Here is a 25,942-nt window from a genome sequence, read left to right as displayed (position 1 = left end):
AATAAATGGTAGTTTAGTATTGCACCCACTCACCTCCCCCAGGCCTCTGCCCCCACAAAAGTTTGTTTATTCCTTTATACATACAACCTGATCATGTGGAAAAACCACTAGGCTGGAATTCAGATAACCTAGGTTCTAATTTCAATTTGGCCACTTACGGATCCTTTGTCAAGTCAAGGAAAGCCACAACCTCTATGAGCTTCACTTTTCATTTTCCTTTTAAATTGGAGATATGCAAATGCAGCCTACTCAAAACTATGAAACAATGCAAAGGAAGGGCTTACATTTTTTTACATTGTAGGAAAGTACAATTTTATCTATTTTAGGAAACATTAGTGAGAAAAGTCTTTTTTTGTTTTAAGTCTGGTTAGTTGCCTGCTCATAAGAATTGCTTTACTTTAACCAGAGAAACTCCCTTCTGAAATTTGTCTTTTTTTTTTTTTTTTTGTCTTTTCTAGGGCCGTACCCATGGCATACAGGGGTTCCCAGGCTAGGGGTCGAATCGGAGCTGTAGCCACCGGCCTACACCAGAGCCACAGCAAACTCAGAATCCGAGCCGCGTCTGTGACCTACACCACAGCTCATGGCAACACCAGATCTTTAACCCATTGGGCAAGGCCAGGGATCGAACCTGCAACCTCATGGTTCCTAGTCGGATCGTTAACCACTGAGCCACAACAAGAACTCCACCTTCTGAAATTTTAAATGCTTGGTGTTTCTCTAGGACTTGTTTATAGTTCTAGCACAGCAGTTATCACTGGGTTTCTTAAAGTAGTTATTTCTACATTACATTTTCCAGTCTTCCTCATTAGATTTTTTTTTTCTTTTTGGCCATGCCTGGCATGAGGAAGTTCCTGGGCCAGGGATCAAACCCGAGCCACAGCAACTCAAACTGCTTCAGTGACAGTGTTGGCTCTTTAACCCCATAAGAGAACTCCAGATTTCTATTTTTAATCCTTGCATTCTCACTCTGCCTCTCATTATATGGTGGATGCTCAATACATTTAATTAACTAAATTAGACCAGATTGTAAAATTTCCCAAATTTGGAGTTATTCTTATTAAGGCATGCCATCTGCTGGATCCCTGGTGTATCTGTCAGTCGGCCTGAATTCCTTAATCCAATGTAAATATAAATCCACGTGAAACAAAATTCATGTTGAAGCATTTGGTAGTTTGTGCGTTGGGCAATTTTCCCACATCCTTCCACTTCCTGTGTGCAGGTGTTATTCTTTCATTGAACCTGTCCCGAATTCTTTTCCCTCCAATCTTCTTTTACCTGTTGGCCACTCATAAAACCCGGAGATATGGAGTTTGCATTTCAGAATCCTGGAGCGACCAGACAGATATAACTGGGCATGCTCAGTAGGCTGCCGTGATTTGGAACACATGTCTTGAATGAAGTCTTTTAATGCTGTTTTTTCAGGATTGGCTGCATCTTGGTCCTAGCATTAGGTTGGAAGATTGCAGCCCCTCCCGTCCTCTTGGCACTCACACTTTTTCTTTTTTTATCCCTGTGCCCAGTTTTGGAGCCAGCCCTGCAGGATCTCCTGGCCAATCAAGAGACTACACATTGTTGCCTAAGAGACCCCGGATGCCAACGAAAAGATTTATAGATGGTGATTGGACTGCTGAAAGGGGTGGGGGCTAGACGGAGTCAAAGAAACAGCAGCTATGGCAACACCAGCGCTAGAGGCTTGAAGAGAAAGACAAGCTAAAAGAGGTGAGAGGAGTGGGCAGTGCATGAAAAAGATGGAGACTCTGTTTTGAGAGCTCCTCTCTCAGATCTTCCTGGGCCTCTCACAAGCCTTGGCAGTGCCCCTGGGAATTACGTTTTGCTCTGTTTCAGCTTCAGTTGAAGTGCTAGGTGTTTCATATTTAGAAATTAACAACCAACAATTAATTATTTCTATGCCAATCAAGCACTAGCTCGTTGCATTGTATTATAGTTTTTCTTTGGTTTTACGTGGTTGAATATAAGATGAATTCATGTTTAAACCTAACCACACCCTATTTCCTGATAATTTCCTGATAAAAACTGATTTCTTTTCTAATAATACTGACTGTTCAGTGGGTGAGCTGTGGGTTATCAGAGAAATTCAATCCTGTTCCTCTCTGAATCTTCCAAATAAAAATCTGATCATCTTGAGTCTAACCCCAGTGCTCAGTTCCGAATGTTGAGTTCTACCCTTCCTTTCCACTAGTTTCAATACTTAAACTGCCCCTTCTCTACTGTCATTTTCATTCATCCAGTTAATTTAACAAATATTTATTGAGCACCTTTTTATATACTACTGAGATGAGGATTCAGGTGAGCAGTGTCAGAAAATCACATAAGCAAAGAAGCATCATCAGTTTTGTACCATGTCTTCTGATCTGAAATTCAGTGTGTCTGGGCAGATAGTGCATGAAGGAAGACAGGAAGAGGAGGCTGAAAAGGTAGGTGGAGGTAAATTCATAGTGAACACTTACTTGCATGCGAAGGAGCCTCTGGAAGTGAAAAATGATATGATTAACTTGTCTGTAAAGAAATACCTCCCTAAGTAGAATGCAAAGGTTACCAAAGGCTGGGAGGTGGGGGAATGCAGACATATTGGTTAAAGGGTACGAACTTTCAGGTATAAGATGAAGTTCTAAAGACCTCATGTACAGCATGGTGACTATAGTGAATATGTTATATGCTTGAAATTTGCTAAGAGTAGATCTTGAGTGTTTTCATCACACACACACACACACGAATGGAACCATGGGAAGGCGATGGATATGTTAAAGCGTTTGATTGTGGTAAGCATTTCACAATGTATACATGTATTAAAACATCACGTTGTACACCTTAAATTATTTGTCAGAAAAAAAAACCTTTTCTACTTTTCTAGCCATAGCCTGTAAGCTTGATTATAGCTAAGATTCTATATCAATACCTCTAACATAGGCCTAATAGGTCCTTAGTAAAGTTGAGTAATGGTGGCAGTGTGAAGAATGGCTCAGAAGGTGGGATTAGGGGAGTTCCCATCATGGGGCAGTGGTTGGCGAATCCAACGAGGAACCATGGGGTTGGGGGTTCGATCCCTGGCCTTGCTCGGTGGGTTAAGGATCTGGTGTTGCTGTGAGCTGTGGTGTAGGTTGCAGATAAGGCTTGGATTCCACGTTGCTGTGGTACTGGCAGAGGCTGGTGGCTACAGCTGCGACTGGACCCCTAGCCTGGGAACCTCAATATGCCACTAGAGCGGCTCAAGAAAAGGCAAAAAGACAAATAAATAAATTAATTAATTCATTAAAAAGAAGGTGGGATTGAAGGTGTGTGGCTATTTATCAGGTTCCTTTGAACATGGAACTAATACCACACACTGGGGGCAAGGGCCATAGGCCCTTTTTCTTCCCTTTTATCCAAAGAAAAATTAGAGATGAATATTTAAGGACAGCCATTAAGAGAAAAAGAGGTCACAAAAAAGCAACAGCGAACTTTATACGTAGGGGAGTTCCCATTGTGAATCAGTGGGTCAAGAACCCAGTATAGCCTCAACAAGGATGCGGGATTGATCCCTGACCTCGCTCACTGGGTTAAGGATCTGATGTTGCCTTGAGTTGTGGCATAAGTCATAGATGAGACTCGGATTTGGTTTTACTGTGGCTGTGATATAGGCTGGCAGCCGCAGCTCTGATTCGACCCCTAGCCTGGGAACTTCCATATGCTGTGGGTGTGGCCCTAAGAAGGAAAAAAGAAATTGTGCCTAGAGTTAGGTTGTTTCCTATGCAGACTGAAGAAAGAGTGTTTCTCAGTTTACAGCAGGAGTTTTTAACCCAGGGTAAGCAAAATATCATGTTCATGTGCATTTATCTAGGCAGCAGATTCATAGCTTTCATCATATTCTCAAAGAATTTTATGGCCCTCGGAGTTCCCGTCATGACACAGTGGTTAACGAATCCAACTAGGAACCATGAGGTTGCAGGTTCGGTCCCTGGCCTTGCTCAGTGGGTTAAGGATCCAGGGTTGCCGTGAGCTGTGGTGTAGGTCGCAGATGAGGCTTGGATCCCACATTGCTGTGGCTCTGGGGTAGGCCGGCGGCTACAGCTCCGATTAGACCCCTAGCCTGGGAACCTCCATGTGCCAGGGGAGCAGCCCAAGAAATGGCAAAAAGACAAAAAAAAAAAAAGAAAAGAAAAAGAAAAAAAGAATTTTATGGCCCTCAAAAAAAAAGGATGAAAAACAATTGGTTTATAGAGGAGATCAAACATAAATAATAATGACAAAAAAAGAAATATATAGGTTTTAACTGAGTAGATCCAGACTCAGTGACCATGCTTTGTATATATAACTTGACTGCTTACATGTACTTTTAGAGCTGCCGATTAATAATACTGTGATGAGGGAGTTCCTATTGTGGCTCAGCGGAAACGAATCTGACTAGCATCCATGAGGATGCAGGTTCGATCCCTGGCCTCCATCAGTGGGCTAAGGATCTAGTGTTGCCGTGAGCTGTGGTGTGGGTCTCAGATGCGGCTTGGATTTGGTGTTGCTGTGGCTGTGATGTAGGCCATCGGCTACAGCTCCAATTGGACCCCTAGCCTGGGAGCCTCCATATGCCAAGAGTGCGGCCCTAAAAAGCCTAAAAATAAAAATAGTGTTATGAAATCGTTTCTTATATCTTTTGTAACTTAGCTGTTAGAAGCTAAAGATGTGAGGGATGATCTGAGCCTCCTTGTTCCCCCTTATCCCAGGGGAGTGGTGTCAGCAGGCAAGTTCAGGAAGATGTTGTCTATTTTTTAAAACCCTGAGGTTTTAAAACATTGGCTTTATCTTCAGCTGTAACTTAAACCTGAGAGAGACTATTACAAGTGAGAGTCTCAAAATTTCAAAGCTAGCATTTAGGAGAATCCCCTATCAGCCACAACTAATGATTAATAAAAGTTTTCCAATATATGCTGCTGTAGTATAATTTTTGAGCTCCTAGGCAAGTCCTGGGCCCCTCCTGGCTAGTCAGCACCACTCCCTTGGATATGAAATCCACCTTCAGGGAGGAAAAAGGCACAAATAAGCAGAAACACTGAGGATGTATATTGAAAATACCATCAATCTGCTTTAAATATTTTTCCTCTTCAAATATTTTGTTGTGGCCCCTGAAGGACAGGTTTTGAGGTACTCTGTGAATGACAGGAAGTTCTAAGAATGGCTGGAAGAAGTAACTACTTCTTATTGAGACCACCTATCTGTCAGGCACTCTGCACGAGCCTTTTTCTCTAATTCGCACAACAGCAGCTGAAGGTAGTATGTACATCCTATTTTATAAATGAGGAAACTGAAGCTCAGATCAATTAAATACCCCGCAAAAAGTTAGCTAGTAAGTTTTAGAGCCAGGGCCCAAAATATGTGGTGAAAAACTGGGGTTGCAAACAGCAGAAATAGATTCTAGCTATTTTAGCAAAAGAGGGGATTTATTGCAAGGCTGTCAGATGGCTCACAAAATGGAGAAGAAAGGACAAGGGTCTTCTGAGGGTTGAGGCAGCAAGAACAGCCTAACAGCTTGCTCAGAGCACCTATGGTACTTTGAATGATCACTTCAGCTGTGAAGTAAGGATAAGTCAGCATCAGTCAGCTGACCTAGCTTGGTCTCACGACTGCAGAAGGGAAGGCCACCTTAATTAACCAACCCAGCTGACTCTAAACAATGAGGGAAAAGTGATTCCTCATGGAAATTAGAGTGCTTTAATCAAGTGAAGGCAGATGTATGAAATACTGAGCATCTAAAAATAGCACAGGATACACCAGCTCTGTCCATCTCCAAAGTCTTGGCCTTGTCCATTGCACATTTTGCTTCTTAACTATAGTCTCAGGCTAGAACCCCAGATCTGAACCAGCTCTGTGACCTACACCACAGCTTGAGGCAACACCAGATCCTTTAGCCTACTGAGTGAGGCCAGGCATCAAACCCGCATCCTCATGGAAACTAGTCAGGTTCTTAACCCGCTGAAGCACAGCGGGAACTCCTGCTCTGTGATTTTATAAATTAAAATACTTCTTTTTTAAAATACTTCTTTTTCACTCTTAGTTAGGAGTGATTCTGGCAGTAAAAATAAAACAGTTAAATAGACTTGGGCCTGATTCCCAGTCACACCACTTACTGTCTCTAAAACTTTGGAGAGAGCATGTAACTTCAGTGAGCCTCTGTAAAATGAGCTAAAAACTACCACCTCACCAGGTTGTTATGAGTTCTAATTGAGCATATATATAAAGTGTTTGATGTATAAAATGCTCCCAATAAATGTTATCTCCCCCATTCCCTCTCCCAATGTAAGAAAAGGTTATATGGTATTAGCTATTTTTAGTATTTTGAAGATTATATGATTCATTTCTTCTGTAGGTGTAGTTTTTCTTATGGAAGAATATCCAGTTATTTCATGATGGCATTTGCACCTCCAAAAAACATAGATGGTCCCAAAATGCAGACAAAGATGAGTACCTGGACACCCTTAAACCATCAGCTCTTGAATGACCAGGTAGGTGATAAGAACTATTTTATCAGTTGGATCCATGCCTTAAGGGGAAAAAAGTATTAAAATTTTGGCTATTAAGCTATGAACAGGAATTATTTAGGATTGTGTAATGGATAAAAGAAATAAAATGAAGGGTTTTTTTTTCCAAAAACTTTAATTAAGCCCTTGCTACATGGCCAAGATTGGCAAAAAACACAGTTCCTGACCAGGAAGAAGGGTTTTAGATTTGCTCTCTCCTCCACTGTGACTCTCCTTCTCTCCCCCTAAATGCCCGTTTTCTTCTATCATGGGTCCTTTGCTGGAATCAACAGGTGTGAAAGAGGAGGGGGTGATCTATGAGGAGTTCCCTCTAAAATAGCTTTTCTTGCTCAGGTTACTGGATAATGCTAAACATTAACCAAACAAAATGAGCAAATCTCAACTGATGACTCACACCACTCTGGTTCTCCTAAGTTTATTTTCTTTTTCTTTTTTTTTTTGTCTTTTGTCTTTTTTTAGGGCCACACCTGCGCCATGTGGAGGTTCCCAGGCTAGGGTCTAGTTGGAGCCGTACTACGCCACAGCCACAGCAACGCCAGATCTGAGCCACATCTGCAACCTATACCAGCAGCACCAGATCCTTAACCCACTGAGCAAGGCCAGGGATTGAACCTGCAACCTCATGGTTCCTAGTTGGATTCGTTTCCAGTGTGCCACATGGGAACTCCTGAAGTTTATTTTCCACCTGCATTCTGGGGAGGCACCAGCAGAAGACACCAAACAAAGCATTGCAAATGTGGGAAACTAGCTCTCATGCTGGTGTGTGAGATTGACCGACCTCTGGGAATTTCTACTCCTGCTTCAGTTAGGGGCAGAATTTCCAACAGGTCTGTGGACTCCTGTTATCAATACCTGTATACAAGGACCAAACCTAGTTGACAGTAAATTGCAATCAACATCAATAAAATTGACCTCATTATCTTACACACACTAATCTCTACCCCACCCCCCACAACCACCACAGTTAAAGGTACCACATTACACGAAGTCACTCAAGCCAGAAATCTTCCTTCTCCGTCTTGGGTCTCGGATTTGGTTTTCCCCGACTTACAAGCTAACAACTTAGCCAGTTACTTGTGACATAGAAGACACTACTGTTTCATAGTAGAAGGCAAAAGATTCTTTGGTCAGAGATGAAGAACTTTATTACTCACAGGGCAGCTGGGGGCATGAGCATCGTGTTTGCATGTGTTCTCCTTGCCTACCTGGTCCCATGGGAGTGACACAGAGGGCCCAGGTAAATACTGTACACATAGTGGGTTTGCATCACAGCTGGGAATTTCGAGAACCCACTGATTTCATAATAAGCGGTAAGCAAGGCTGCTTTTGGTCCCAAAGGGAGTAAGTACTGCATCCCTCAAGGTTCCTTGCTGCCAACACAACCTGGAGTAATGGCTCAAGAGAAGGGCAGTCAGGACCTTGCATTCCTGGCATTCCAAGACATTGAAGAGATGAGTTCCTGTTGTGGCACAGCAGAAGGGAATCCGACTCATATCCATGAGGATTTGGGTTCAATCCCTGGCCTTGCTCAGTGGGTCAGGGATCTGGCATTAGCGTGAGCTGTGGTGTAGGTCACAGATGTGGCTCCGATCCTGCATTCCTGTGGCTGTGGCATAGGCCAGCAGCTGCAGCTCCAATTTGACTTCTATCCTGGGAACTTCCGTATGCCATAGGTGCGGCCCTAAAAAGAAAAAAAAAGAAAAAAAGGAAAAAAAAAGGCATTGGGAGAAACAAAAGGGGAGAGACAGAGAGAAATCCAGCCTTCACCTAGCCGTGAGCAACAAGCAAGTCTATTGACAGTTTTTTTTTTTAATACAGCTCAACAATTATTTAGTGAGCACCTGTTTGCAATGCTCTTAGTTCTCCAACAGTTTATGTAACAGCTCTCTGCTTTCTCCCCAAAAAACTTCACTGTTTAGTTTTGAAATCTGTTTTCCCATAGGATTGTAAAGTTTACACACATGTGAAAAAGTGACTTGAATTGAAATACATATTCATTGGCTGCCTGGATTTTCAGAAGCTTTCTTTGAAAAATTAGAAGTCTTGATCGATTTAGCAGCTGTGGAGAAAAAGTATCTCAATTGTCTAATTACCTGTTGCAAGTTGTGTTACGGGAGAAGTGGCTCGTGTGATTGGCCTGTAGGACTTTGATTGGGGAGGGCTCTCAGGATGAGTTCCCTGGAGGGTGAGGCAAGGACAGGACATAGATTTGGAGCAGAGGAAGATGCTGGGCTGTCAGGCAATCGCAGCAAGGCCTCTGCAGACTCCAGAGGACACCCTGAAGATCCTTCAGGGTCTTGCATTGCCTCCATACTGACCATTCAGTTGATGAGATCTTGGACAAGGCAGATCACTCCAGCTCACCGATGTCAGCCAGCAGCACTCCCAACCGTTGTGGGGAATAAAGCTTTCAATCCTGGAGGGGAGTCTGGGAAGCTCATCACGGCAAGTGTTACACTGCCTTATTTTGGTTTTGGAATAGGGTTTGTCAAATTTCATGATCATTTCTAGAGGTAATATGTATTTTGTTCAGGACTCCCATTTTATTCCAAAAAAAATTTGGTTTATTTAGATTCTAGTTTGGAATAAAATTATCTTTAAAAATCTTGGCATGTGTGTATGCCCATATGCATGTGTATTAATATACATAGATGCACCCATGGAATGTGTATATGCATATACCAGACTGTTAATAGTGGTTTCTGCCAAAGAGCTGGATGGCATGGGGAGCTGGGAGAGGGGTCTGTTAGAAGAGAGAGCTTTTGTTTTTTACTTTATATAATGTAATAATATTTCAAATTTTAAGACAATTTAAAAAACAAATACAGGAGTTTCCTCATGGCTCAGTAGGTTAAGTATCTGGCATTGATAGTCCCTGCTGTGGCTGTGGTTACAGCTGTGGCGAGGGTTCAGTCACCAGCCCAAGAACTTCCACGTGCTGGCAGGCACAGCCAAAAAAGTATATATATATATATATATATATATATATATATATATATATACAGTAATAACTCAGAGAACTGAAAACAGGTTCCAGATCAGCTGTACTAAGGATTTGCTGCGTGACTTCAGCAAGTCACTTATGTCACTGGTCGTTGCCACCTTCCCTTGGAAAACGAATGCATTGTATCAAATGACCTCGAAGGTCCCTTCCAGATCTAACCTTGTGACTGTGTGTGTGTGTGAAAGGGATTAAAAATTGATACCTGAGGATACAGCTGGCCAGAAAGTGTCTGTACAATAAGTTCATGGGTTTTTCTACACTTCTAAAATAGGGCGTTTGTCACCAAGGATCAGTGTAATTTTGAGGTCCTCTTTTTTGTTTGTTTGTTTGTCTTTTAGGGCCATACCCACAGCATATGGAAGTTCCCAGGCTAGGGATGGAATCGAGCCACAGCCACCAGTCTATGCCATAGTTATAGCAACACCAGATCTGAGCTGTGTCTGCAACCTACACCACAGCTCACAACAATGCCAGATCCTCAACCCACTGAGCGAGGCCAGAGATCAAACCCCTATCTTCACGGATACTGGTCAGGTTCATTAGCCCTGAGCCACAATGGTAACTCCACTAGTTGCATTTTTAACCCACTGAGCACAATGGGAACTCCTGGTTTTTGTTTTAATTTCGCCTTTTTTCTACCCTGTAGTTAAGTGTGAAATATGGAACTGTTTCAGACTAAAATAAAAGTCACAGGAAATTCCCACTGTGGCTCGGTGGTAATGAACCTAGCTAGCATCCATGAGGCTGCAGGTTTGATCTCTGGCCTTGCTCAGTGGGTTAAGGATCCAGCGTTGCCATTAGATGTGGTGTAGGTCACAGACGTGGCTCAGATCCTGAGTAGCTATGGCTGTGGTGTAGGCCAGTGGCTGTAGCTTCCATTCAACCCTATCCTGGGAACTTCCATATGCCTTGGGTGTGGCCCTAAAAAGACAAAGAAAAAAAAAGTCACCGGATTTTAACATCACAGCAGGCTTTAAGCAGAGAGATTGAATTCACATGTAGATGCCTAAAAATATAGCACTGTCAGCTTAGGCAAATATAACAGATTGAATTTGGGCATTGTGAACTTTGAGAGGAGGAGTGTTTTAAAAGTATGTCTTTGTCATCTAGTGTTTTAATTAAAAGTGATCAGGAGTTCCCATCATGGCGCAGCCGTGGCTCAGGGTAAATGAATCCAACTAGGAACCATGAAGTTGTGGGTTCGATCTCTGGCCTTGCTCAGTGGGTTAAGGATCTGGCTTTGCCGTGAGCTGTGGTGTAAGTTGCAGACGAGGCTTGGATCCTGCATTGCTGTGCCTGTGGTATAGGCTGGCAGCTGTAGCTCTGATTTGACCCCTGGCCTGAGAACTCCCATATGCCATGCGTGTGGGCCTAAAAAGCAAAAAAAAAAAAAAAAGTTATCAACATTTCTTTTTGAGTATCATTCACACATGTAGTACAGTCCATGTTAAAAGGAGCGTTCTGTGAAAAAGCACCTAATTACCATCCATCAGTCATAGTTTAGGAGCCCCGAAATGTCCTACTCCTACACTGTTATGATGTCACATGGTGAAATATGCAAGTGCAGTGTCAACAGACTAAAATAACAACCGTGGGATTTTGACTTAACAGCAGGCTCTGAGTAAACTGTGATGTAAACAGACTGCAACATTCTGCAAGGAAAGATGATCCATTTTAATATTTCCAATTGAAGTGATACTGTTTCCCAGCTCTGTAAGAGGCAAAACCTGATTTCAAATTTTTGGAACGAAGACTTGCTTCAAACCAGGGAATATGTGGTTCTGAGTCTGACTGAGGACCCGACAATTAAATTTGTCCCAAATTATTTCTTGTCAAGGGTAGAGTCAGAACCAGATCTGAGTTTTTCTACTGTTTGTCATCTCCCTATCAGTCTATCAGTTTCTTTCTTTTCTCTTTTTACAGCCACTCCTGTGGCATATGGAAGTTCCCAGCCTAGACGCCGAAAGGGATCCGAGCCAAGTCCGCAACCTACACCGCAGCTTGTGGATCCTGAATCTGCTGAGCAAGGCCAGGGATCAAACCCACATCCTCATGGATGCTATGTTGGATTCTTAACCCACTGAGCCACTATGGGAACACCTCCCCATCAGTTTCTACTTGAGTCTAAACACATTTTGGTACAGAAACGGATTTGCGTGGACCCTGCTTGGACTTGGTTGTTAGCCCTCTAAAGACCCCCACCTCCCACCCTGTTCCCTTCCCACTACCTTCTGGCTGACTCTCCTCTCCCCTTCGAGTCAGTGCTCCTTTCCTTCCAATGCCCCCTGCTGTCATTGGACACCTCGATGGTCATCCCAACTTCTTTTGAAAGGAGGTTGTGGTCTTGGGAAATCTTTTTTTTTTCCCATTGTCAGGCCGAAGCATGGGCAGCAGTTCACTGAGAATGTAGGGCCAGAGGCCAGGAGAGGGAAGATCAGGGTTCTAGTGAGGAACTAAGTACAGAGTTGGGCTGAACAGACAGTCGGGAACCAATGATTTTTTTTTTTTTTTTTCATCTCCGAAGGTAACCCTTTGGGTTTCCACTTATCCTCTTTGAAATTAGGGAATTGAAGAATAAGATCTTAGAATTCCTTTCAGCTCTAGAATTCTATGACTTCTGAAGCTTTTGTTGTTAAGTCAGCAGGTGCTGATTGAGGGCCTGCTGTGGAGCCTGTGGAGCTTATAAGACGGTGGTTGTAATCTCCATGGGAGGATGAAATGAACAGAGTCACGTGGAGAGCAATAGCAAAGGCTAGAAAGTCCAGGCAGAGCATGGGCTGTAAGTGGAGTAGAAGTTGGGAGGAAGGCGATCAGTGGGCCATGGAAAGGGGCTGGTGAGCTAGGATGGGAATTAGATAATTGATGGAGTTTGGTTAGGCACAAGAGAAAGACTTAGGAAATGTTTGAATCCATATTTTTCTTTTTTTTCTTTTTAGGGCCACACCCACAGCATACGGAAGTTCCCATGCTAGGGGTCAAATAGGAGCTACAGCTGCCGGCCTACAACACAGCCACAGCAACGCCATACCCTTAACCCACTGAGTGAGGCCAGGGATCGAACCTACATCCTCATGGATACTAGGTGGATTCATTCCCACTGCACCACAAGGGGAACTCTCTGAATCCAGATTTGTTCAATCTTCGGTATTCGATAGGTTTGCTTCTGTTCTCATCTAGAAATTCTGAGTTATCTGTTGCTGTGATTTGAGGGCCCTAGTAGCCCAGGTGGCAGTTCATTAGGGAGAAAGGGAGAGAGATATTCCTTTTCTTCTCTAAAGTGTGTGTGTATGTGAGTGTGTCTACCTATGATGTATGAAATTCTCTAGTTACTAGCAAAGATGACATTTATTTTTACAGGCCTTGAGGGCATGGTTGAACCGATTTTTTTTTTCTTTTTTTTTTTTTTTTTTTTTTTGCTTTTAGGGCTGCACCCACAGCATATGGAGGTTCCAAGGCTAGGGGTCTAATCTGAGCTGTGGCCGCTGACCTACACCACAGCCACAGCAACGCCAGATCCGAGTCTCGTCTGCAACCTACACCATAGCTCACGGCAACGCCGGATCCTTAACCCACTGAATGATGCCAGGAATCGAACCTCACTGAACCAATTTCAGTCTCCATTTTTGTATGCCCTTTGAAAGTAGAGTTCGAGAGTCTAAAAAAGGAAGGAAAGCATGATCTGTGGGAAGCAGAAAACCAGCTCCTCATCCTCCTCCAAAAAAGGGAAGAAATAGGCCTGAGCTGCTTTCTAAGTAGGAACGTTCTTACAATGCTAGAGAATGTAGATAGCACTGGGAGGAAGGGGAAAACATCGATCCCCATTTTGAAAGCTGGCAGAGGGTATGTGTGTGGGAGCGAGAGAGACATTCACATCTGTTCATTACTCTCTCGCTTCCTCTCCCCATAACTCCCTCCTCCGCCAAACATTTTCACATTCCTTGTGCCTTCCTCACTCATTCAAATACACAAATGAATGATGCTCAGAAAAACACTTCCTCACCAATATATAAATAACATTTCCATTCTGCCAATACATGCAAAAGATATTCACTTGTCACAACCATATTCATTCAATCCGGCAAACAAGAGTGCCTGTGATATGCTAGGTATAGTGCTCCACACTGAGCAGTAAAGATGAGTAAAACATGGTTTCTGTCCTAAATAGTGTGTAACAACGAACCTATACAGATAAATACTGAGCTCTAAGCCCAGAGGCACACACATGCAAGTGTCTAATCCTTTAAGCGTAGAAGTCATGTATACCCACTGATGTGTGTCCATGCTGAGATGTAAAAACAGAGCTGTTCATTCACAAAGTTCACATGTCCTCATTCTACTGATGTTGAAATATTTGGGGGGAGGTTATCCATTTTCCTGTGTTTCCTTTGATTTTTTTTTTAATCTCCTTTCTAGTTCCAAAATTGGTTTCACTTTACAATTTCATTCTTTTTCTTACTTTTTACCTTAAAAAAATTATTGTTTAAGATATTGTTCACAGAGAAACAGAAAAAAAAGAAACTTTGCCCAGATTAAAAGTAAAGTACCTTTTCAGGTGCAAAATCTGTCTTTTTACATACTCAGTTGACATAAAGAAAAGATAGATTGCTCATTGTCTTTTTAGGGCCGCACCCATGGCATATGGAGATTCCCAGGCTAGGGGTCTGATCAGAGTTACAGCTGCTGGCCTACACCATAGCCACAGCAACTCGGGATCCTACACCCCTGCTTATGGCAACACCAGATCTGAAGAGATTGTTAATATTCATTTATTGATACTTTAATGTCTTTTTCGTAATGATATTTTGAATTATGAAATACAAAGTCATTCCATTCTTTTTTATTTATTGTAGATATTTGAAGAAAGAAGAGCTCTGCTTGGAAAATGGGTAACTATCTTTTTTTTTTTTTTTTGTCTTTTTGATATTGCTTTGGGCTGCTCCCATGGCATATGGAGGTTCCCAGGCTAGGGGTCTAATCAGAGCTGTAGCCGCTGGCCTACGCCAGAGCCACAGCAATGTGAGATCCGAGCCGCGTCTGCAACCTACACCACAGCTCACAGCAATGCCGGATCGTTAACCCACTGAGAAAGGGCAGGGACCGAACCTGCAACCTCATGTTTCCTAGTCGGATTTGTTAACCACTGCGCCATGACGGGAACTCCGGAAAATGGGTAACTATCTAAAGCATACTTACTTCTGGAGTTCCTGTTGTGTTGCAGCAGAAACGAATTTGACTAGGAACCATGAGGTTGCGGGTTGGATCCCTGGCCTTGCTCAGTGGGTTAAGGATCCAGCGTTGCTGGTTGCTAGTGTAGGTCGCAGACGCAGCTCGGATCTGGCGTCGCTGTGGCTGTGATGTAGGCCAGCGGCTATAGCTCTGATGAGGCGCCTAGCCTGGGAACCTCCCTATGCCGCGGGTGTACTTGCTTATATGTTATGTTATGTTACATTGTCATAGAGCACAAAACATTCAGTTTGGACATGAGGTAAAGAGAGATTGCTCATTGCCTGAGAAGTTTGACTGATACTTTCTGTTCAGATGAGTTATGGTTCAGTCATAAAAAAAGAGGACTCATACCATTTATTTTAACAGACGTAATTTAATAAAGAGAACCAGTGAAACAAATACTAAAAGACAGAAAAGACAAAAAGGTAGCACTATAATGGGTATGGGATTTCTTTGGGGGGTAATGAAAATGTTCTGGAATTAGTAACAATGTCTATACAACCTTGTGAATATACTAAAATGCTGAATTGTATGGCATATGAATTATATCTTTTTTGTGTGTGTTTTTAGGGCTGCTTCTGAAGCATATGGAAGTTCTTGGGCTAGGGGTTGATTTGGAGCTTTAGCTGCCAGCCTAGGGCACAGCCACAACAATGCGGGATCTGAACTGTGTCGGTGACCTACACCGCAGCTCAGGGCAATACCGGATCCTTAACCCACTGATCAAGGCCAGGGATGGAACCGACATCCTCATAAATACTAGTCAGGTTCCTAACCTAAGCCACAACTGGAACTCCTCTCATATTCTATTTATGCTTTTAAACTAACTTTACATCTGTTACCAACAACTTGAAAAAGAGACTTATTTAGAATCATTGTATTTGTGCTGTCATTCCACTTACTATTAGTGGAAATTGCTAAATTAATATAATCAGGGTTAAAGGTCAGCCAGTACTCATTGGTAAAGCTGATCAGCTTCTGTTCTGGTTGGTTAGTAACATTGCCAGTTAAATATTTTTCATATCACTCTGGATAAAATTCAAGGTCTTCGAACTTTTTAAAAGGTCTTATTTATTCTTTCCTTTTACCATAACCCATAGAAACATATATTTGCAAAGATCACTAATGATCTTCTTCAATCGGCTAAACTGCAGGGGTAGCCAGGCAAGCAGGGTTCTATCATGCTCCTTGTTGTATATTCCTCGATGCTATCACACATTCAATAAATATTTTCTAAAATTAAAACTATTTAATTTTAAATGTAAATATCTTTGAGCCTGTAATTCCCCTTCTGTTTATCTGGCCTCGAGAAATGATCACACGGGACATGAAAAAACATGCACAAGGATAATGCAGTGCATGTGTGCACGTGTGTGTGTTGGGAACAACCTAAACGGTATCAGTAGTATATTGAATAAATAGATCATGGCATATCCATCCTACTATAAATGACTGGAGAAAATATTACGCTCTGGAGTTCACTGCATATCAGGACATCTATGGCTATATTTTGTTTTTAAAACGGTTGCGTAGGAGTTTCTGCTCTGGCACAGTGGGTCAATGATCTGGCTTGTCTCTGTGGAGAAGCTGGTTAGATCCCCAGCCCAGTGCAGTAGGTTAAGGATCCGGCCTTGTTGCAGCTGTGGTGTAGGTTGCAGCTCTGGCTTTGATTCCATCCCTGGCCCAAGAACTTCCATATGCCTTGGGTGCAGCTGAAAAAAAAAAGAAAAATAAATAAATAAAATTAAAATAAATAAGACTGTTGTGTAGTATTCAGTGGGATGGGTATACCCTAATTTATTTAACTGTTTCCCTGTTGATGGCACTATGTATATGTAAATGCATAGAAATGTATTAACTCCAAACTGTAAACAGTGGTTATTAATGGGGAATGGAGTGATGGGGAAGAATAAAGGGGATTTTCATATTTAATTCTGAAAGTACCTATTTGAAACTTTTAAACCAAGAATGCATTCATGCTTTTGCTTTAATTGTGAAATTAAGTGTTTGACAATAAGATTCAGAAACTCAGCCAGATTAAGATAATATAACCAATAAGCAAAAAATAACAAGCTTCTTTCTTCATCTTGTCCCCTTCTCCCTGAGAGCTTTCCTTGCCATTCAGTGTGAGATAAGTGGCAGTGACAACTGTCCTCACTTTCTCAAAGTGCAGCAAGAATCCCCGTAATAACCACTCTGAAAATAGGCTTTTCACAATTCTGTTGTCAAGAAAGCCCTATAAAAGGCATTAAAATAATTATAAAATACAATTATAATTATGGTATGTATAAGATAGTACAGCATAATATAGCATAATGGCATATAATATATGATATTATAAAGGAACTAACCGTGTGGAGCTCCCCCCGTGGTGCAAAGGGATCCGAGGTGTCTTGGGAGTACTGGGACTCAGGTTTGATCCCTGGCCCGACACAGTGGATTAAGGATCCAGCATTGCCTCAGCTGTAGCTTAGGTCACCACTGCAGCTTGGATCTGACCTCAGGTCCAGGAGCTCCATGTGCCACAGGGCGGCCAAAAATGAAAAGAAAAAAAAAAAGGAACTAACTGTGAAATGAGATACTGTACATGATGCCAGGATGGGAAAATGGTCCTAGCTGCTCCCCAATCTTACACATCAGATCCCTGGCTAAAATGTTAGGGCTATTTTACTTGAGAGGTGATATAAGGGCAATTGGGACAGATACACACTAGTAGATACATACAGTAATATATAAAATATATGACAAAGACCTACTGTATGGCACAGGGAACTATATTCAATGTCTTATAGTAACCTATAATGGAAAATAACCTGGAAAATAATACATATATATGCATGTATAAATGAATCACTTTGCTATACACCTGAAACACTGTAAATCAACTATAATAAAAAATTAAAATTAAAAAAAGAGATATTGGGAGATTACCAAATTCCTGTACAGGTAACTCTTCTGTGAGTTATTTACTTTTTGGATTCTTCCTAGCACCTTTTAAATTCTAAAGAGATTTTCCCCAACTGTTAAGCATTCTTCTGGGTCATTCCCACCTTCAATAGGTAGGGATTCAGGAAATGCAAATTCACTTTCTATTAGCCTAAAAAAAAATACAATTAGAAAGGAAAAAACCCCTCGAGGCAAAAAACACTTATCAAAGCCAAATATAAATTACCTTAGATTGTTGTAATCAGGAAAATAAATGAGAAACCAATGTAATTATCTTTTTAATCTCTAGATAAAAAGTTTTAATCTTTTCTTTTATAGATTTCTTCAGCATTTTATATCCTAATGTTCTTTTATATTTCTTTGAAATCATTTGTTCTTCGACCTGAGCTTGGTTTCCTTTTGTGGGCGTCTATGAAAACAAATGAGCTAACCTCAGTCATTCAGAATGTGTTTCCCATCCCTGTCAATGTAGAAATGTGCTAATTTTATGCTTGTAAATTTAATTGTTTGCCCATTTACTCTTTTTACATTGATTCACCCCACGTACTTATTATTTTTCAACATCACTCTGATATTTTATAATATTGGCTGCCATGACTACGATGTCATGCACTTGACTAAGGATTTTGTACTTACTTAATCCTCACAACAACCCTATAATTTAGATATAATTGTTCTTAATATATAAATGAAGAAATTAGGAGGTTGCCAGGGGTGGAGTTGTGGATGTATTGATTTATTTCTGAAGATAAATAGGGAGTTCCCGTCATGGCTCAGCAGTTGAAGAACCCGAGAAGAACCCGACTAGTATCCATGAGGACTCAGGTTTAATCCCTGGCCTCAATCATTGGGTTAAAGGATCTGGCATTGCCGTGAGCTGTGGTGTAGGTCGTAGGTCGCAGATGCGGCTCCGATCCCGCATTGCTGTGGCTGTGGTGTAGGCTGGCAGCTACGGCTTTGATTTGACCCCTAACCGGAGAACTTCTATATGCTACAGGTGAAGCTAGAAAAAGAAAAAAAAAAGTTCATTATGAAATTCTGATTACAATAACTAATAAATACATGTGAAATGCAATTGTATACAAAATACAAGTAGCCTCAAACTTCCCTGTTTTTCTTTAATGAACTGAAGAAGAAAAGAGAGATTTAGACTCTGGTAATGTCTCCTTCAGCTGCTAGGTGGTCCCACAAGAGCCTTTTGGTTTTGGCCAGCCCTCATTTCCTTATCTCTGGTCAGGCACTGATCGTGGGACTGGTTTGAAGTTATCTCTCAGGGAAAATTGTAAAGTAACCAAAGCTTTTGTTTGGCATTCCCCACATTACCTGTCTCTGGCACTCTTTTTTTCCAGGTCCCCCTCTCAACTTTTCCTCTCACCGTATCAATCATTTACATATTGGTAGGACTTTAACCCTATGTACTCTCCTTCTCAGGGCTATTTGCTCGTTATACCTTATCTCCAACTGTGAAGACAAAGGTTTATTTCTGGTCCTGGAGTTTTAGTCACTGATAATAATATAGAAATTCTGGGGGGAGAGCAGCTGCCCAGACATCTTCTCTCTTTTTTTGTTGTTGTTTATTTTTAAAAATCATTTATTTTTTTTTAAGCCTGCACCCTCAGCATATGGAAGTTCCTGGGCCACAGACTGAATCCAAATCGCAGCTGTGACCTATGCTACAGCTTCGGCAACACTGGGTCCTTAACCTGCTGCTCCATAGTGGGAACTTCTAGGCATTTTCTCTTAAAGTTGTACAGATGCCGCCCAGCTTAGGATGGTTCTCCTTAGCAACTTTTCAGCTTTACAGTGGTGTGAAAGTGATAGACATTTAGTAGAAACCATATTTCAAATTTTGTATTTTGTTCTTTTTTCAGGCTAGCCATATGCAGTTGAATACGCTCTTGGGATGCTGGGCAGCAGTGAGCCTTAGCTCCCAGTCAGCCAGGCAATCAGAAAGGCTCACAGCAAAGACACTACAGCCATCTGTATCCAGACAGCCATTCTGTTTTTCACTTTCAGTGCAGTATTCAACAAACTACATGAGATAGTCAACACCTTATTATAAAATAGGCTTTGTGAGAGTTCCTGCTGTGGCGCAATGGGATCAGGGGTGTCTTGGGAGCGCTGGGATATGGGTTGGATCCCGTCCTGGCACAGTGGGTTAAGGGTCCAGTGTTGCTGCAGCTCAGATATGTTCTCTGATCCAGGAACTCCATATGCTGCAGGTTGGCCAAAAATGAAAAAAACAAATAAAATAGGCTTTGTGTTAGATGATTTGCCCAACTTTAGGCTAATTTGAATGTTCTGAGCACATTTCAGGTAGGCTAAGCTATACTACATATTTAAAAATAAGTCAGGTGTATTACATGCATTTTCAGCTTTTAAGAATTTTTTTTTTTAAGGGCTGTACCTGTGGCATAGGGAGGTTCCCAGGTTAGGGGTCAAATTAGAGCTGCAGCCGCTAGCCTACACCACAGCCACAGCGACGCCAGATTAGAGCCGTGTCTGTGACCTACACGACATCTCATGGCAACACCAGACACTTAACGAGGCCAGGGATCAAACCTCCATCCTCAGAGACACTAGTCAGATTCATTTCTGCTGAGCCATGATGGGAACTCCCAGGATAGTTTTAACTTACGATGTGTTTATTGGGATGTAACCCCATCACAAGCTGAGGAAGATATGTATTGTATAAGTATGTATATTCTCATTTTATGAATGTGGCCAGCTCCTAACTTACTATTTTTATGGAACTGGTGTACACACCACAGTCTTGCACGTGCTTGCCCATATAAAGGTGAGAGAGGACAAGTAGATGGCAAAACATGGAGTTTACTAATTAGGGAAATAAATGCATGCTATGCATTAGAACTAAATTACTAAACTCACTCTCTATGCCATTTTACCTCTTTTTCATAATGAATCTCTAGTATCACACTAAACCTGGATTTTTTCTTTTCCTTATTTCCTTTTTGTTTGTTTCCAGTTTGACAAATGGACAGACTCTCAAAGGAGAAGAATCCTGACAGGCCTGTTAGAACGCTGTTCTCTTTCACAGCAAAAGTTCTGCTGTCGAAAGCTTCAGGAAAAAATTCCAGCAGAAGCTCTGGATTTTACTACCAAGCTTCCAAGAGTATTATCTTTATATATCTTCTCTTTCCTGGACCCTCGAAGCCTTTGTCGTTGTGCACAGGTAAAGAAAAAGAAGCAGTGTAAGGCATTTTGTAAAGACACCTTAGAAAACTCTGAAACTTGAGGGAAAAAAAGCAATGCACAAGTAGATGAGATGGTCAATATGTTTAGTCTGTAGATTTTTGAATTAACTCCTATCTCCTTTGTGTCTAACTCTGCATTTAGTACTCGCAAGGGGAGGAAAGTATAAGATACCACTGGTGTCCACAAAATAACATAAGCTTATTGGGGAGACAAATACACTTATATGTAGTGGTTCATTAGCAGAATATTCATATCATACAGCACAGAAGTACAATGAAATCCTAAAGTGTATACTGCAAGCCATTCCTAAATAGAAAAGTTCACATAAGGTGCTGATGAGTAAGTACAAAAGAATATGAGACTAAAAGAATTCAGAGTGAGCAAAGGTGCTTATAGGGTCAGGAGAGGAGGGTGGTGAGGTTGGAAAATATCTGACCATTATTTTCTTACACATGATTCTGTGGTATAGTAAAGTATGTTATTTAAGATATAAAGCTGATAGTCATTTTGTTGATTCTCTTCACAGTCTAATAGGACCAAAACTTATCTGTTACTATGCATTCACAAACGTGTAACATGCTAACTTTAGCTTTTTAAATTAAGAAAATAGGAGTTCCCTGGTAGCCTAGCAATTAAGGATCTGATGTTGTCGCTGCTGTGGCGAGGTTTCAGTCCCTGGCCAGGGAACTTCTGCATGCCGTAGGCACTGCCAAAAAAAGGGAAAAAAGAAAGCGAATGTGTACGATAGATGAATTATTTAATAAGTGATGTTGGAACAATTGGGCAGCTACCTGAATAAATGATTATAAAGGATAAAATATTGATATGAAATTAAAGGAAACCATTAAAGTACTCAAAGCAAACATGGGGGGAGGCCTTTGTGAGTATTCTCTAATACTCAGGGCCTCAAAAGAAAATATATAGCTTAAAATCTTGCTTTATCTATTTTATATATCAATTATGTATATTTTATGGACAAGAATAAAGAAAGCAAGATTTTTGAACTTCTTTTGTGGCACTGTGGGTTAAGGATCCAGTGTTTGTCACTGCAACAGCTTGGGTTACTGCTGTGGTATGAGTTCCATCCCTGGCCTGGGAACTTTCACATGCCATGGGTGTGGCAAAGAAAAAAAAAAGAAAGGAAGAAAGAAAGATTTTAAATTGTGACTATAAATATTAAAATTTTCTCTATGGAAAAGAACACCATAAATAAACCCAAACAGTAAACAGGGAGAAAAAAAAAATATTGCCAGCAAAGGGCTAAAGTCCTTATTTTTAAAAGAACTACTATACCTCTATACTATGGGTGGGAGGGGATCAAAACCCAGCAGAAAAATGAGCAAAGGAAGTGAACAAGTATTTCACAAAGAAAAAAGCAGATGTTTCTAAAATATATAAAATGCTTAGCCTCATTATCACGCCAGCTTTCATAAATCAGATAGAGTGACTTTTTGTTTGTTTTCTTGGCTGGACCAGGGATCAAACTTGCATTGCAGTTGTGGCCTGTGCCACAGCTTTGGCAACCCCAGATCCTTAACCTGCTGTACCACATGGAAACTTCCAGATGGAGTTTTCAGTGGTTTTTTTTTTTTTTTTGACCGCTCCCTGGCATGTGGAGTTCCTGGGCCAGGGATTGAGTTCAAGCTGAAGCTGCAAACTAGGCTGCAGCTGCAGCAACCCAGATCCTTTAACCTGCTGTGTCCTGCTGTGGATCAAACCTGCATCCTGGTGCTAGAGAGACACCACCAATCCCATTGTGCCACAGTGGGAATTCCCCGAAGTTATTTTTTAAATGATAATATTTTATATTGGTGGGGCTGTGAGGAAACAAGCACTTTTGTATATTGTTGGTAGATAATTTTTTTGCAACTACCATGGGGAACAATTTGGTAATATCCATTTTTTAAATAAAGATTCCCTTTGCCCCAGCCATTCAACTTCTTGTATTTGTCTGATGGCTATATATCTACACGTGCAAAAAAAAAAAAAAAAAGTGTAGTGGAAAAATGGATTTCCCTTGGAGTTCCCAGTGTGGCCCAGTGGGTTACGTAGCCAACTGTGGAGCTCCCATCATGACTCAGTGGAAACGAATCTGACTAGCATCCATGAGAATACGGGTTCGATCCCTGACCTGGCTCAGTGGGTTAAGGATCTGGCCTTTCCGTGAGCTGTGGTGTAGGTCGAAGACACAGCTCAAATCTGGTGTTGCTGTGGCTGTGGTGTAGGCCAGCGGGTACAGCTCCAATTCACGCCATATGCCATGAGTGGGGGCCTAAAAAGAATCCCCCCCCCCAAAAAAAGAAAGAATCCAACTGCAGGGGCTTGGGTCACAGCTGTGGCTTGGGTTCGATCCCTGGCACAGGAACTTCCATAAATAGTGTATGTAAAATGAAGAAAGACAATTTTAAATTGTATATGGAATTTCCCAATTTTGTTTCAAAGATGCCCAAAAAACATATGGAAAGGAAAAGAATTCTACTAGGTTGTTAGTAATGGTCATCTCTGACTGAATGGGTGATGGGTGTTGTTTTTCTTCAAGTTTCTCAGAATTTGTCAAGTTTTTCACAATGAGAATGTTATCATTCCAGGGAAATATTTGAAAGAGCTAAGCATTCATCTATGTGCACCATATGTTAATCTTGTAGGATTTCAGCATCATATTTTATTCCCAGAACTGACTGTGAGGTGGCTGTCCTTCAACTAAAGTAAAAAAGAAAGTCATTGCACCAACTTGAGCTTTGAGCTATTAAAAATAACGGATTAGGAGTTCCCGTCGTGGCGCAGTGGTTAACGAATCCAACTAAAAACCATGAGGTTGCGGGTTCGGTCCCTGCCCTTGCTCAGTGGGTTAACAATCCTGCGTTGCCGTGAGCTGTGGTGTAGGTTGCAGACGCGGCTTGGATCCCGCATTGCTGTGGCTCTGGCGTAGGCCGGTGGCTGCAGCTCCGATTAGACCCCTAGCCTGGGAACCTACATGTGCCGAGGGAGCGGCCCAAGAAATAGCAACAACAACAACAACAACAACAAAATAAAAAATAAAAAATAAAAAAATAAAAATAACGGATTAAAGATCTGGCATTGTCATTGTAGCAGTTCCGGTCACGGCTATGGCACAGTTTCCATCCCTGGACTGGGAACTTCCATGTGCTGCGAGGGCAGCAAGAAAAAAAAATATGTCTTACAATTTTGAAAGCTCTTTGCAATTCTTCTCACTCCTGTTTAGTTCAAAAACAAAAAGGGAGTTCCCTGATGGCTCTTTGCGCCAAGGAACTGGGCATTTTCACTGCTGTGGCTAGGGTCACCACTGTGGCCTGGATCCATCCCTGGCCCAGAAGCTTCTGCAAGCTTCAGTTGCAGCCAAAAAAAAAAAAAAAACCCAGAAACAAACAAAAAACACCAAAAGGCAAAACAAACAAACAAAAAACACCAAAAGGCAAAACCAAAACTAAGCCTTATGTACTCTGGGGGGAATCTCAACTTAAATACTCAGGTTTAAACAGGAATTAAGGAAAAACGAAAAGAATGAGAATTGAGAAACTTTTCTCCCCACCCCCTCCCCCGCAAACCATACCTGCCGGTTGAATTCTGAGTTAACTAACCATAAGGGGATTAAGGTGGATGTAGCTTAATTTCTGGGTTGAACAAAGCAGATGTGATTTCTTTGCCTGCAGGGCTCTATCAGATCCTCTAAGCTTTTTCCTCCTTCCAGCTCCTGAACTGCTTATTTCTTCTAATTGTGCCTTGTCCTGCATGCCTCTCTCCCACCCGTCTCATCTTCAGCACATGAAACAATAGGAACTCAGTGCAGGGGGAATGGAAGAAGGGAGGAAGAGAGGGACAAATCAATAGGTGTCTGGGGAGCAAGTTCCGTTATGGAGTGTTCTGCTTATTTGGAGGCACGCCAATATTATTCATTAGTTAATTAATCTTGAAAAAGAGGACAGTTTTCCAAGGATGAAATTTGAATTTGAAGGTTAGGTGTCATCTTTGCAACTCCTGATAAGAGACATAGAATGCCTACTCTCAACTTTATAAATGAACTTGACTCTAGTTTCTAGCAAGATGTATTCAAAACCGGTGGTAAATTACTGTAAATACTGGAGTTCCCATTGTGGCTCAGTGGGTTAAGAACCTGACTAGTATCCATGAGGATGCAGATTCAATCCTTGGCCTCACTCAGTGGATTAAGGATCTGGCCTTGCCTCAAGCTGTGACATAGTTCACAGATGCGGCTTGGATCTGGTGTTGCTGTGGCTGTGGTAAAGGCTGGCAGCTGCAGCTCCGATTCCACTCTGGGAACTTCCATATGCTACAGGTTTGGCCCTTAGAAAAAAAAAATTACTGTAAATACTTCTACACATAATAGGATCACACCCAACATTTGCTGGATGTGTAGAATTGACCATAATGCTATGGAAATGGAGTGTATTGAATCATAAAGGCTATGTAGGACACATCAATATAGTTAGTAATTGTGTTCCCTTTACAAAATTTACATTTAGTTAAATCTTAAGAATGGAGGGAAGGAGTTCCTGCTATGGCACAGCAGGTTCAGGATCCAGTGTTGTCTCTCTGGTGGCACAGATTCAATCCCTAGCATGTGCAGTGGGTTAAAGATCTGGTGTTGCTGCAGCTGTGGCATAGGTCGAAGCTCCGGCTCAGATTTGATCCCTGGCCTGGGAACTTCCATATGCCATGGGCACAGCCAAAAAAGAAAAAAAGAAAATTGGAGTTCCTGTCGTGGCTTAGCGGTTAACAAATCTGACTAGCATCCATGAGGAAGCAGGTTCAATCCCTGGCCTCAGTGGGTTAAGGATCTGGCATTGTTGTGAGCTGTGGTGTAGGTTGCTGATGTGGCTTGGATCCTGCGTTGCTCTGACTATGTCACAGGCCAGCAGCTACAGCTCGGATTCTACTCCTAGCCTGGGAACCTCCGTATGCTGCGGGTGTGGCCCTGAATAGCAAAAAAAAAAAAAAAAAAAAGAAAAAAGAAAGAAAAAAAAAGGAGGGAAAATGGAAG

The 25,942-nt window shown here is 41.7% G+C and overlaps 1 protein-coding gene across 1 annotated transcript in view; it reads left to right on the top strand.

Annotated features, from left to right (window-relative positions):
* The first annotated feature begins 1,392 nt into the window (after nt 1-1,392).
* FBXO16 (F-box protein 16) overlaps nt 1,393-25,942 on the top strand; it is a 52,364-nt gene continuing 27,814 nt past the window's right edge. The window contains exons 1-4 of the mRNA XM_047761760.1: nt 1,393-1,722; nt 6,359-6,494; nt 14,385-14,420; nt 20,693-20,899. Coding sequence (XP_047617716.1) covers nt 6,396-6,494; nt 14,385-14,420; nt 20,693-20,899 — 342 coding nt within the window. The 5' untranslated portion in view covers nt 1,393-1,722; nt 6,359-6,395. The remainder of the gene's footprint in view (nt 1,723-6,358; nt 6,495-14,384; nt 14,421-20,692; nt 20,900-25,942) is intronic.

Source organism: Phacochoerus africanus, chromosome 15 (assembly GCF_016906955.1).
Source record: "Phacochoerus africanus isolate WHEZ1 chromosome 15, ROS_Pafr_v1, whole genome shotgun sequence".
Lineage (NCBI taxonomy): Eukaryota > Metazoa > Chordata > Mammalia > Artiodactyla > Suidae > Phacochoerus > Phacochoerus africanus.
This window is presented reverse-complemented; position numbering and strand designations above follow the sequence as displayed.